At 41.3% G+C, this 14,785-nt stretch overlaps 1 protein-coding gene across 1 annotated transcript in view; it reads right to left on the bottom strand.

Moving 5' to 3' along the window:
- DOCK4 (dedicator of cytokinesis 4) overlaps positions 1 to 14,785 on the bottom strand; it is a 422,501-nt gene that overhangs the window by 34,073 nt on the left and 373,643 nt on the right. Inside the window, exons 38-42 of the mRNA XM_073899086.1 lie at positions 12,553 to 12,701; positions 10,542 to 10,628; positions 8,638 to 8,742; positions 3,550 to 3,691; positions 1,922 to 2,088 (exon numbers count right to left, since the gene is read on the bottom strand). Of these exons, the coding sequence (XP_073755187.1) occupies positions 1,922 to 2,088; positions 3,550 to 3,691; positions 8,638 to 8,742; positions 10,542 to 10,628; positions 12,553 to 12,701 (650 nt within the window). The remainder of the gene's footprint in view (positions 1 to 1,921; positions 2,089 to 3,549; positions 3,692 to 8,637; positions 8,743 to 10,541; positions 10,629 to 12,552; positions 12,702 to 14,785) is intronic.

Consider the following 14,785-nt stretch of genomic DNA (forward strand, 5'->3'; position numbering starts at 1 on the left):
TCATTTTTCTCAAGAGGATATGAAATAGTGCCACTTATCCCAGAACAACAGAAACTGGGAGGATTTCTTCGTGTCAGCCAAGATATACTGAAATGAATACCGCAGAGTCCCTGTGCCAGCAGCTGGAAGCATCGTGGCGGTGAGAGGGAGGTGAGCATGGAGGGAAGGGCTCAGGGCAAAGAGAAAGGAATGCTGGGCTCGAGGTGCTGAGGGAGAGCAGAAGGAAGCAGGCAGGCAGAGCAGCCTGTGGGAGGAGGACGGCACTTCTCAGAGGAGGTGACACGTGAGCGGAATGCTGAAGAGTGAGTAGGAGTTTGCCAGGCGGAGGGATGGGGGAGCGCTGCAGGCAGCAGGAAGCAGCCCGCGCAGAGGCCCTAGAGAGAGAGAGCGAGCGAGCCAGGGGCTGGAGAAAGGGAAAGGGCATGGCGGGAGATGGGGAAGAGAAGTTTGGTGTCGCTGGAGCCCCAGAGGGAGGGTGGGCGAGCGGGATGCGGTGCAGATGAGGCTTCTGAGGGGTAGTTTGGTGCCAGATGCCGAGGGCTGGAAACACAGGAATGAGGAGCCAGACTTATCAATATTTTCTAGGGGGACTGCTATACCACTGATAAATACGCTGGAAATGAGCTGCAGCAGAAAGTGCAAAGGAGAAGGTACTGGAAGGTGTGGGTTGTAGTATAGGGTCTCCGGGTAGTTAGAATGTGACTTTGAGCAAGTCACCTGCCTGACTCCAGCAGATCTCAGACTTTGTATTCAGTGTCACCACCTGCAACGAAAGCTGTATCATAAACTAATGATTGTTAATTGGTTTTGTGGGACACAAAGAAAAATGTAAGTATCCAAAAGGACTAGAAGTGATCATGGATCTTTTCAATGACATCCCAGTACTGTCTTCCAATAGTGTCTCTGCCTTGATAGGTAACCCATCAGACCTCCTTGCACAGAGGACTGCCCTGTGTGGAGGCCCATCGGGACACTGCAGAATGACCCCAGCTTCCCCTTCTGATCACCTGGCTGTTCCCCATTCCTGGAGCTACTGCTGTGGGCGCTGGAAACTGACACTTAGGCAGAGGTGATAAGGACAGTTAACATCAGAGATCATTGCTAATAGTGTTAGGAGGACGTTTCCCAGCTTAAGTAGAGACTCTGTGATAAAAGAAGCTAAGCCAATTAACCCACAGTAATAGGTCAGTTTTTTAGGGGGGGGAATACTGACTAACCGGGGATCTATCTGGTCCCACTTTTTTTTCACTGTTATCAAGGAAAGAAGAGATTATAACGTATCTGTGGCACAATCCCCCAGTAGGGCTGTTAGATAGCCCAAGAGAGCTCGGGATGGCAAGGCTTATTACAACTACTGAGAATGGACAACTCAGCACATGCAAGGAGTCTATGGTTGGCTTTTACTCGGTGTCTTCTCAGAAGTCCTAATGACACACCATTCTAACAAGAAAAAGCAGATCACACAGAAATCTTTCACTGTACCAGCAGTCTACCTAACTGTTCTCTGTCTCAGATTCTTCATTTCCCCTGTCAGTTAAGCATTCTTTACTCACTGCACACTGAGAACAAATATCCTGTGGTCCCCACCGTTGGTTCAATATGAGTGAATAAGAAGGCTGAGCTCAACTGTGACATCTCAAAGACTGGTCTAAGGACCACCACCAGCATTGTCACAAAGAAGCTGATTCCAGGCCTTTCTCTCAGGCCTACTGAGTCAGGATTCCTGAGCTAAGAAGTCTACTTGGTTAGAAAAGCACCCCCATGGCACTCTGATATACAGCTGAGTTTGAGATCAACAAGACTCAATGGTTTCTAGTCCCTTCTGGTTCTATCACTTGACTCTATTCTAAATAAATACTTACGGAGGGGCTTGTTCCAAAGAGCTCATGGGAAATCGTATGTAATAAGAACTGCACGGTACCTTGAATTCATTTTCTTTATCTTTAGTGCCTTTGTGAAATGGTCTGTCATAGCGGAATTTCCAGATATGATTCACTTTATAGAAACTTTTGATGTTGTCCGGAACACCCTCTCTCTGCAGGACCTCCTGGCTCTCTGGGATGGGAGTCACGGCATAGATCTGCAAATCTAGGATTAAAAAGTCAAGGAGGAAACCCGACTTGGCAAACGCCATGGAAATCCAGCTTGAGTTGAGCTGAGCTGTGGCAGAGAGCAGAGAATGGGTAAACAATCTGGTGTTTCCACTGGGTCGAAGTCATTTAAAAAATGCCAAGAAGAGGCCAAGAACTCAGTTCATGACAAATCATTTCTCAAACTACAGGCCTTGAACTAGTTTTAGGGGGGTGATTCTGACAAAGTATCTGTTTAAAATGTCTATTATGTGTGAATTTATCACTGATTTTTTTTTCTTCTTTCTTTTCTTGGTGGGGGGTGGGTGGGAATGGCTTGGATCTTAGGTACTCAGAATTGTATTATTCTAATTCTTAAGAGACATTCCAAGCATGTCCCCTCTTAACTAATGTTTGTTCGTAAAATAATGTATCAATACCCATGCAACCATGACCAAAGACAATAACCAGTTCTGACAGTGATTTATATTTACCTGTGTGATGCTCTGTGTCTCCAGCCTTCCCCCACTTGTGGTATCACTCTCCCAAATCTTATACTGATAAGCAGAGTGTTGTTGTAGTTGATATTTAAAAAATTACATTAAAGGGGTATCATATGAATCATTGAACACTACATCTAAAACTAATGACGTACTATATGTTGGCTAATTGAATTTAAATTTAAAAAAAATAAAGGGGTCTCATATTTACTTGTATATTTACCTTCTTCTCTTCTCAAAGAAGGATAGCAACATATTTTCCCTTATGTAATTTCTTGCTTCTGTGGCATTTTATTTTCTACTTTGAAATGGGATCTGTGATTATCAATGGTTGTTTCCTGTCTTCTTCAAGATCTTAAGTTTTGGGAAGAGACAGAAGTATTCACAAAGGAGTGCTGGGGTGAATTCCTTTTGTCTCTAGTGCCTGGATAATTTCAGTTGAGTTGTTTGTATTTAGATAATGAAAGTGTCAATTACACAGCAATCATCAAAGGCTGTCCAAAATGCCATGGCTAAGAATCCCCCAGTACCTTAGAGATACTAAGGTACCTCCTTCTCTGCACTTCCTTCCAGAATAAAAATATCAAGGGAAAAGGGGGTGAATGATATGTGCTAGGAAATATAATGCTATTATTTCCTCCAACTGAAGCAGTTTCCACAGGATATGTTGGAGGAAAATTATTCTAAGGGAAATCACTAAAAGGAGCTTTAAAAGCAGGGTGGAGATATAGAAAAGTTTTAATTAAAAGGAAAAAAAAATTCTTTACTAGAATCCTTAAGGGATTTCCTTTCAACTGACATTGTGATAATAACTAGAACAATTCTGTTCAGAAGGAGCTAAGCTAAAATCAAGATGAGCGAGAAAGAGGGAAAGTAAGAACATGGCAAAGGGCCAGAGGCTGAACAACCTTGCAGGAAAATACTCTGCAGCTAACGGCCAATAGCTCTAACTGCAATGCAGCCCATCTAGGTGTGGATACACTGAGCTTCCGCCTGGAAGATGGTCTCATCAGGCTGGTTGGCATGCTGCATAGCGATGGCGTGGGGGAACTCATTCAGCATTCTCTGTTGGAAGGCCTCCAGCCTTTCGTAGTCATGCCCTCGACACACAAACTCCTTATTCTGGAGGTGAAATAAACAAAGAAACGAGAGCCATGTAATTGAGTGCGTTCCTTACAGAAAGAAGCCAAAAAAGAGGACCGTGGCAGGAAGTGAGCACATGCCTCACATCCACACACTGTAACAAACCCCCCCAAAAACAGTCTGAAAAACTTGCCCAGATGTGAAAAATGCAAGGCAAGGATCCCGAGCTTCCCTCTCTATTGCTTTTGGTCAGAGCCCCCAGCACGTGCCCCTCCTCCCGGTTCGTTTGCTAAGGTGCAAAGAGGCATCGGATTCTCAGAGCACCAAACAAAGCAATCATGTTCCCTCTAAATGCTGATGAGCACATGTGTTAAAGATTTTTTTTTTTTTAAAGAAGAAGAGAGCAGGAGGGGAAGAATGAAGGGGGGTAAATCAGAGGGGGAGACGAACCATGAGAGATGATGGACTCTGAAAAACAAACTGAGGGTTCTAGAGGGGAGGGGGGTGGGGGGATGGGTTAGCCTGGTGATGGGTATTAAAGAGGGCACGTTCTGCGTGGAGCACTGGGTGTTTTGCACCAACAATGAATCATGGAACACTACATCAAAAACTAATGATGTAATGTATGGTGATTAACATAACAATAAAAAAATTTTTTAAAAAGATTTTTTTTTTTTAAATATAAGCTGGGTATCAGAGTTTAGTGGATAAAGTCTCAATAGGGAGGAAAAGAAAGTAAATGCGATCTCCAAAAATGCATTTTATTGCATTCTTTATCAAGGCCACAGATGGGCCTCCACACTGGATCCCGGCATGGAAGAAACGAAGACTGAGCCTGTTTGTACTCCTGCTCTCAGCAAGGCTGGCCCAGGAAACTTCTCTGCCATCACCAACTCAGCTCAGCTTCCTGTGGCCAAGAATCTTATTTACTGGCCCAAATTGAGATTTAGGATTTGTAGGGACTTGCCTAATGTTGGATACAATTTTTTTTCTGTTTTTTTGTTGTTGTTGTTGTTGTTATTCGTTTGTTTTGTTTTAGAAGATGTATAAGTACTCTGTGGGCCGGGACTGTCTCTCATTCAGGTAAAAATGGTGAAGGTTATCCTTGAGGTAGGCTAGAGAGCTGGAAAGGTGGGCAGGTTTCTTTAAAGCACCTTACTGCTCAGGTTAGGTAAGAGGGAACTCTTCCAGCTTAATGGTTATGAAGTTCCAACTGCTTAAAACAGCCAATGACGAGGCACTCTGTACATATCTTACTTAACCCACTAAACCTGAGAGGTAGTCACTCCCACATCCTGCCCCATTTTAGAACTGGGAACTGAGGATCAAGATCCTTCTGTACTTTGTCCATGCGTACTGTATTCAAGCTCAGATGTGGGACCAAGGCCTGAGCTCTGTCTCTGCTGAACATGGCTGGTACAGCCAGAAAAAACTCCTAGTTGCTACTGGGACCACAAAAGGTTGTGGGTGACATGCCCTGAAGATCTTTAAGAGAAAGAGGAAGTGGTTCGTGGTCTGGGGGAGCTAGCTAAGGCCCAAGGTTCTCAGCCTGATAAGATTCCTATGCTTGCATAAAACGCCCTAAGGAAGAAATCTGAGCCAGGGGCAGGGGGCTGAGGGTTGCAGCCAAGAAAAAGCAGCTGCAGAGGAAACAGCGGAGAGTGGGCTCTGAAAGCCTGTCACAATTCCTCATAAACCCCCAAATCACGATCCTTTGGTAACACAGGCTAAGACAGACTACCTAGAAATCAGGACCCCCCCACAATCCCATGTTTAAAACTGTCTAGATAAAAGAAGGTATACCTTCTGATGCTATGTATTTTTTATTCTACTCAAAAGATAATAAATTTGCTTGATAAAATAAGACTACATATGTATATATATGTATGTATAAATATATACATACATATATAGTGCATATTACAGAAGTCCCCAAATAAATATCCGAGTACTCTAATAACTGCAACCTTTTTAAGGCAACGCTTACATATTACAGCAGTTTATAAAATCAGGGGTTACTCTAAGCATATAATCATTCAACGGTGTTAAGAAGTCATTCTGAAATAAAAATAAATTTGGGGACTGATATTGGAGTTGTCAAGAAATTAAAAGGAATTAAGCACTTCCCCCATCAATACATTTTTTTTTAATCACAGCTTTGATATAGTTCACATACCATAAAAGAGACCCTTTTGAAGGTTTTTAGTATATTCACAGACCAACTATCACCACTGTTGAATGTGAGAACATTTTCATTACCTCGAAGAGAAACTCGTACCCATCAGCAATCACTCCCTGTTTCCTCCAACATCCCCCCAGCCTCTGAAACCACTAATCTACTTTGTTTCTATGGATTTGCCGATTCTGGACATTTCAAATAAATGGAATCATACAACACATAGTCTTTTGTTACTGGCTTCTTTCACTTAACGTGATATGCTTAAGGTTCATATATCAGTACTTCATTCCTTTCTTACTGCTAAATATTCCATTGCATGGATATATCATATGTTGTTTATCCATTCATCGGTTGATTGTTATTTAGGCTGCTTCCACTTTTTGGCAATAGTGATTAGTACAGCTATGAACATTTGTGTACAGGTCTTCATGAGAACATATGTTTTCAATTCTCTTGAGTATATACCTAGGAGTGGAATCAGTGGGTCACATTTGTTAATACTTAAATTTTTTTATTGTCTTTTTCTTTTGAAAAGGAAATACAGATCTATGGTAAAAAAAAAAAAAAAAATTCCCAAACAATACAGAGCATCAGTGAAAAGTAAATCTCTCTCTCATCCTTGACTTTGGTCATTCTCCTCAGACAAATCACTACTCAGAGATATTCTGTGCACAAAGAGATTGTCAGTTTTTCATGAGGGTAAAAAAACTACTCAGATCATACACTTACGTAAATGTATTAATTTACTGCAGCTTGAAAAATTGTCTTGGAATTGATCAACAAGGAAATTTTTAATGTTGATATTTGCTTTTTTTTTTAATTGAAGGACAGACTAGAATATGATTTCCTAAAAAGAGGCCCAGCCTCATGATTCTGAAGGGTGTGGTGCCCTTTAGAATAGAGGGTGACCCTTCTCTTCATTTTGAAGAAAATGCCATTTATATCTAGAAAAGCTGTTTTGAAAAGACTAATAACATAGGTTGATTTTTTTCTAATTGACTTTCTAACAAAATTTATTTTATTAGCCAATATAGTTTTCTAATTTGCTAAATTCCCTTTAAAATTGTGACTCCTAAACTTCTTCCGATTTTTATTTTTTTATTTTTTATTTTTTTTTAAGATTTTATTTATTTATTTGACAGAGAGACAGTGAGAGAGGGAACACAAGCAGGGGGTAGGGGGAGAAGGAGAGGCAGGTTCCCCGCTGAGCAGGGAGCCCGATGCGGGGCTGGATCCCAGGACCCTGGGATCATGACCCGAGCAGAAGGCAGACGCTTAATGAATGAGCCACGCAGGTGCCCCTCTTCTGAATTTTAAAAAACTTTACACTTTCAATTATCACAGTTTCATTTACAAGATAAACATCTAGGATACTTTACAGTGCACTTGCTAGCTGAACTCAGAATTTGATCAGGGCTACAATATGACGTTTGTGGGCCCCTTCCTCTATAAAAACTTATTAAAAAATCATACTGAGAGACTGATTTGGTATAGGGACAAATAAATACATAATAATCTAATGTATAATACACAACTTAATATACATTATAACAATTTCTTCAACCAAAAAATTCATTTTTCTTCTGATCTTTAAAAGAAATTAAAATACTTTTGTAGGCAATATTATGACTCGTAAACACTGTACCCACTGTATGTAACAGATTGATTGGCCCTGAGTATGACGTGGAAGAAAAAAGTAATCTTTTACTTTGCCTGATTTTGAGCCGAGAAAGGAAGGGGGTCTGCTGCACCAGAGTCACGTCTGGACCCTCCTGTGGGGTCTCCAGCCCTCTGCGCCAGACTGTCCCCCTTCTACTCACCACCTGGATCCTGGCCATGTACACTGGGCAGGGGGTTGCTGATGACAGCCCAGGCCTAGAATGTCCACTTTCAAAACTTAGTCTTTCAAAGTCAGAGAGTGTTCTAAACCTGTCTCGTTTTTGGTCCAGAATCAAGCTTTCCTTTGTCCTTAGATCCATCTGCAGAGTCAGCCTTGTGACCATGTACACCATCATGCAGATTCCCTTTTAACCCAACAAGGAGATTTTTACTTATGTCTTCATGGCACTGAAATACATGGTCATTTCAATCAACCTGTTATTTGAGTGTATGCTTGATGTGATATTAAAATGAATTTTTGCCTATGGTGTTTGGATATTTTGGACTCTAGATTTACATTTAGTGTGTATATATATATATAAACTTTATATGTAAATATATGAATAAACAAATACATATAAAACTTTCATTCTAAAAGGGAGCTAAGTTAATGATTATTAAACAAATAATGCAGTCCAATCTTTCTCCTCTCTCTCCTCCTCCAAGGACCCCCATCTTATATTTATTCATATGTGCTGGCAGTTAAAGCAGGATGCAGGGCAACACAAACACCAAAGTATTTGTATGCTGATATCTAAAGTTTGTAATGAATTCACTCAATTATTCCAGATACTTCTCCTTAAGTTACTTGGGGAGGTACATTTCCTCTTCCAACCAGTGTTTTCATATAAGTAAGTGTAAGTAAGATGTTATCCACTGAAGGGTTAAGATAGGTAAGACTTTTCATAAGATACAGTGAATTTAGAAATTTAGCAAGGAAAATCAAATCATTATTTGATAGCCTGGGAAATTATTCAAAACAAGGTATTCTAGATTTAGTACGGTGTCTGCACACTAAAAAGTTAAAGGAAAAGTCTCATGATGTTATTGTACTAAAAGAACAAAATGCCATTAAACATCTTAGTTTCCTTGATTGGGATATCTATTTTGGAAGTATAACAGCAAATTAAATAGTGTTTCAACTTACTCTTAAGAAAAACGGAAATTTTTTCCCATAAAAGCCAACTCTGAAGAACTCTGGTTCAAGACGTTGCTGGTCCATAATTTTGTCATACAAAGAGGCTTCCATCATCTAGGAAAGCAAAGGAGAAGTTCTAGGCATTTTATCTCATCCTTCAGCTCTCCCTATTTATAGAAGAGTATATTTCTTCTATACAAAGGAGAACTTCACTGTAGTTTTCAGTTTGCAGAAAAGAAGGTTTCACTCCCTTTCTGTGCTTTAAGGCAGGGAACAGCAAACTTATTCTGTAATTGGCCAGAGAATAAAGAGTTCAGGCTTTTCAGGCCATATGGTCCCTGTCACAACTACTCAGTCCCGCCAGGTCCACAGGCTACAGGTTGCTGACTCTGCTTTTAAAGGATCAAATATTATTCCATGTTCTCACCAGAGAAAATAATTTCTATGCACAAAGCCTATCAAGAAAATATTTTCTTCACAATTAAATGAATATGAACATGAATTTAAAAAAATGAACGAACTATCAGAGGCCAAATCTTTCTGGAGAATTCTAGTGCCAGATGTACTCACCTGTGGATTTGGTTCTCCTTGGTCATGGTAATTCAGGACATGTGGAAGGTGCAAGCTTGCACAGGTTGGACAGGGATAAACCAAACCCAAGGAGACCCATCATGCAAAGTGCTGTCTGGGCTGAAAGCTCTTAAGTGTGCCTCCCACAATGTTGGCACTATGAAGCACATAAAGCTTATGGTTTTCCATTCATGGTATTATCATCCCCAGGGTTTATGGAGAAAGACTAATATTGCTCTTGAAAACTTCTCCCCCTCCCCCTGCCCCCAGTAACAGCACCCCAAAGAGCAGTTGGCATGAAGTGTAATGCTTTGGGTTTATAAAAATCGGAGTGACTATGGTACCCAAGGGCTCTCCCGGGTAAACACTGTAACCTCGCTTCTGTTACGGGGGTGTATGCCAAGAGAAGCACAGAAACGTTTTTATATAAAACTGCAGTGCCTGCCAGCGCCAGCATGATGGACTGAAGTTAAAACAAGGTTTTGTTTTGTTTTGTTTTTTTCTCTTTGGTTTTCATGCTGGGAGAAACATCGATGAACCACTGGCATGAAATACTACACCGGCAGCACAGGACCAGTTCCTACAGGCTGAATGAGTTACGTGTGGGGTAAGGGATTTTATGAGCTGTTAAAAGTTGACAATATCACCTCAGAAACCACTACCTCAGAATTAAAAGGCAACATCATAATCTTCTTCCTATTTTAGAAACCCCGCAGAGCTTAAATATGGTAAGAGGACACAAAATGCTCATGGCTCTTAAGAGTAAGGATTCAGAGTGCAAGAGGGACCCATTTGAACCTGAAAAGAAAAGAAGGGACAGAACATTTGGTTCAGGGACACAGCATATTGAACTCCTGAGCTCCTGGGTACTAAGACCTTGGTTCAGGTTTAGCAAATCAAACACATTGCTGAAGTTAGAGAGATGAGACCTATAGAATTTAGCCCCGAAACAGAAATGGGTCAGCCAGCCATGTCTACTGTTTTGCTGTGCAGATTATGGGACTAAGAATAGTATTTTGTGGTAGAGCTCTGCATACAAGTGAGAAGCTCTTTGAACAGCGTGGAGATTTCTCCTCAATAAACTAAAAGAATTAATCATGGATTAGATTTTACATTTCAGAGGTGATGTTTAGAAGAGATCAAAGGCTCACTTCTGTGTACTAATCAGAAGCACTTGCTATTTCTCTAAATAGCTGAGTATGCTGCAGAGGAAAGACTTCTCTTAAAAAAGCTTTCTGCAAGACAGGTCGAGATGATCACAGAGTTAATTTTATAGAATGATACTGGAAAGTTAATGAAAAAAGGATGCCATTGCCTGATTAGCATGCATCCAGGCTCCTTACCCTCATCTTGCTCAGGTTTCTGTAGTCATAATAACTCTCATACTGCTCTGCAATCTTCCGGCACAAGATGATGCCGTTCTCCCAACACTGTGGACAAACGAATGATATAAATGCTGATGATCCCACGACATTTACTTATTTCCACCCAGAGGTCAGGGTGGGACTGCTTTCAGATCATCAAGCCTTACTTCTTAATCTTTATAACCTACATTTAATAGTATCACTGCCACTTTAAGCTTGATAACAGCATGCAATGAACATGTAAATTATTAAAGATCCTTAGGAAGTGGGAAAATATGATCCACCACAACAGGCATTAACATATGGTGTGGAAACATTTTCTGGTGTCATTTCAGAATCATCATCTTGAAATAACTACAGTTCTACCATGGCCAAGTAGATGAATAAATGGGCCCTCGGTGCTAAGGAGGGAATTACCACTGACCCCTAAGGCCCAATTATCCACAGCTGGATTCCTTGCTTGGCTCAATTGCACTTGTAAATTGTGGGGATCTAACCCAGCTGGTTACTCTCAGCAGAAATGCAAAAATTCTTTTGTCTAGCCCAAGTGTCAGCAAACTTTTCTACACAAGGCCACAGAGTAAATAATTCAGGCTTTGTGGGCGATACAGTCTTTGTCACAACTACCCAGCTCCACCATTAAAGCACAGAAGCAGCCAAAATGGATAAGCTTGTCTGTGTTGCAATAAAACTATCATCTAGGGACACTGAAATGTGAATTTCATGTAATTTTTCATCTGTCAGATATTCTTTTCCTTGTGGTATCTTTCAAACACTTAAAAATGTAAAAGCAGTTCTTAGAATGTGGGCGGTACCAAAATGGTGGGTGGTGAGCCATTTGACCCATGGGCCATAGTTTGTAACCCCTGATCTAGCAAAAACCCCTTGGAAGGGCCAAGATAAGCAGAACCGAGATTTTATAACAACTTATCCTATAGATGGAAACTTCACCAGAGGAGGATGCAAAGGCATCTCCTTGCTGTTAATGTGACAAATGATATGTCCGGGTATTTAGGTACATAATAAAGGAGGATAGGAAAGAGGCCATTTCCTTGCATCAAATTATGCAATTATGTTTTGTAAAAGAATGACAGCCACTGTTTGTATTTTAGTCTCCTGTTTAACCTTGGCATTTGGGGAGATATATTTAAATCGAAGACACCAATAGCATCCAAATGTTCAAATCAAATAAACAACTGTTGTCAGATTCTTAAGTCTTCCTAAAGGGTATTGCAAGACCTTGAGGAGGGAGATGGGGTGGAGTGAGGTAACGGGCTGAATGGCATCATCAGGTCAGTGAGGTTTTTCGATACCCCGTGGCATCTCTTAAAACTATGACAGGATGCCATAACATTCTTTTTTTTTTTTTTTTAAGATTTTATTTATTTATTTGAGAGAGAGAGAGAATGAGAGACAGAGAGCACGAGAGGGAAGAGGGTCAGAGGGAGAAGCAGACTCCCTGCCGAGCAAGGAGCCTGATGTGGGACTCGATCCCAGGACCCCGGGATCATGACCTGAGCCGAAGGCAGTCGCTTAACCGACTGAGCCACCCAGGCGCCCCATAACATTCTTTAAACAAAGTTAGTTTCATTTATTTTACCTTACCAAAAAAGTGGAATGGGGCAGAATACATGCTAATCTGGGGAGGTAGGTGAGGGGTGGTAATGGTTTTTCAGAGAATAAAATACCTGGGTGTCAAAACCTACAGAGCAGTGTTTTTCAGAGTATAGCCCCAAATTTGTACACATTGCAATTTCCTCAAGTCCTTGTTAAAGTCAGAAAATCCCCTGCCCCATGCCAGACATACCCAATCAGAATGTCCAGAGGTGGGACCTGGGAATTTTAGCAAACTCCTGGGTGTTTTTAATGCACATTAAAATCTGAGGATGCCTGGCTTGAGGAGGTGGGCATGAAAAAACTATAAATGAAAGGTAACATGACACCAACACAACCACCTTGAGAGAGGCCATGGGTGGGTAGGGCTACTTACTTTGCCTCGGTCAAAATTTTGGATGATAGCCAGGTGCAGGTGCTCCTTGCGTTGCCATTCTGTCTGCATGGGGTAGGTCAGGAACTCCCGGAGGGGCCGATCGGACCATTCCAACAGCTCATCGTATAACAGGAGAGTATATGCAGCCTCTGAAAATTGAGTGGGAAGGCAATGATCAAGACCAGGACCCCTGGACAGCCTCCCCTCAAATGGGGCTGGTTTGGGGCAAATTGGAAAAAATATTTTTTGAATTTCATGATAATGAAGAAAAACGTTCAGGATATATGCAAGAGCCAGTTAATGAGTGATGACTTCCCCCTGAAAGATGGAATTATCAGAGATTTGTATTTCATCTTTTGGCTCCCTACATTCATTCTTCCCCTCACTTCTCTTCCCATACCTCTTCCCTGTTTCTACAATGCCTGTATGCTGCTGGCATAATAAAAATGTTTAAGGATATATTGTTGGAGCTTGTTCAAAGAAATAGGGAGACATGCCTCTGACTGTTGGGGAAGTTCCCTGGTAAATCACTTGGGGTGAGACTATGGGCATCTTCCAAAGGATGTGATTAGGAAACAAAAAATGGTAATTAAATTCTTTTTGATAATAAAAGGCTGAAAAATTTGAAAATGGTGTTTGGTGGCAGGGTTACGGTATAGGCAGAATTTGGGAGGGACAAAGAAGCCAGAGAGGAGCTAAATGCAGAGAAGAAAAAGAAAAAAAGAAATCTAGTAACAGAGGAGGGATTAGAAAGGGCAGAAGTGTTGGTAAGAAGTGTGTGTGTGTGTGTGTGTGTGTGTGTGTGTGTGTGTGTGTGTGTGAGAGAGAGAGACAGAGACAGAGACAGAGACAGAGACACAGAGAGAGATGACTATTGTGTGTTGCGTGGTATGACCCTCAGTTGGCCCCACAAATTTTCAGTAAAAGTTACTTAAGTCATTACATGTTTGGTGCGGTTGGGATTTCCTGGGAGAACACATAAAGAAGTAATATTCTAAAATATTTTTTTTAAAGATTTATTTATTTATTTGATGGAGAGATAGAGAGAGAGCACAAGTAGGCAGAGCGGCAGGCAGAGAGAGAGAGGGAGAAGCAGGCTTCCCACCGAGCAGGGAGCCCGATTTGGGGCTCGATCCCAGGACCCTGGGATCATGACCTGAGCCGAAGGCAGACGCTTAACTGACTGAGCCACCCAGGAACCCAAGAGGTGATGTTCTGTATACACACATGGAAATGGTAATCTATAGGCTTAAGCACAGTTGACAGGTAGTGCATTTAACAGAGTACTTGCCATTCTGCAGGTCTCTTCCTGAATCTTAAATATGGCCAAACAAATCAATAGGAACCACAGTTCCATTGTCACTGATGAAGGACTCCAATAATTATTTTGTTCCTTTAATATTATAGTAACCAACTCATTTATTAAATGGAATAAAGTAGACAAACCCTTATGTTATTAATCCATTTAATTATCATCCCTGTATGTCTCTTAAAAGATGTAATAGTTGGCACCTGGGTAGTGCAGTCGGTTGGGTGTCCAACTACTGATTTCAGCTTGGGTCATGATCTCAGGGTCATGAGCTCCAGCCCCGCGTGGGGCTCCACACTCAGCGCAGAGTCTGCTTGAGTTTCTCTCTCCTTCTCCCTCTGCCCCTCCCGCTCGTGCTCTCTCCCTCTAAAATAAATAAATAAATCTTAAAAAAAAGATGTAATAGTAGCTTTTAACAAAATATCAATAAATAGTCATTCTTAATCTTCATTTATTTGCCTTAAGAGTAACTACACGTAAAGCTCTAAAGTAGCAGGTTAAGTCCTATTACTATGATTTGGCCATCTCAGCGTGTAAAATGTAGTTGTAATAAGAAAGGCCTGGGTCCCTATCACTTTTCTCTTGCCTCTTACTTGTGGAAGTCCTGTGAGGCACAGGCTCTGGCCTTTTTTCTTCTTAATTACCTTTGGTGAGCTTAGTCTCCTGGCTTCAATAACTGCAAAAGCTTTCATACCCCACCAGCAGTCTCTTATTCCCCTCCGTTCAGTTTGCACACGGTTACCAGTATGATCTTTCAACTGCAAAGGATCATATTGCTCCCCTGATTCAAAGTAGCCAGTGACTCACAGTAGCTAACAGTAAATGTAGGATTCCTAAAGGGACAGAGAAGGCTGGCCATGATCTGGTCCCTACCAGCCTCTGCTCACATTTCCCACTGTCCCTCCTCATAGTACACGTAAGAAG

The sequence above is a fragment of the Callorhinus ursinus genome, unplaced genomic scaffold (genome assembly GCF_003265705.2).
Source record: "Callorhinus ursinus isolate GAN/ISIS: 27379988/994484 unplaced genomic scaffold, GSC_fseal_2.0 scaffold12, whole genome shotgun sequence".
In the NCBI taxonomy this organism is placed as follows: domain Eukaryota; kingdom Metazoa; phylum Chordata; class Mammalia; order Carnivora; family Otariidae; genus Callorhinus; species Callorhinus ursinus.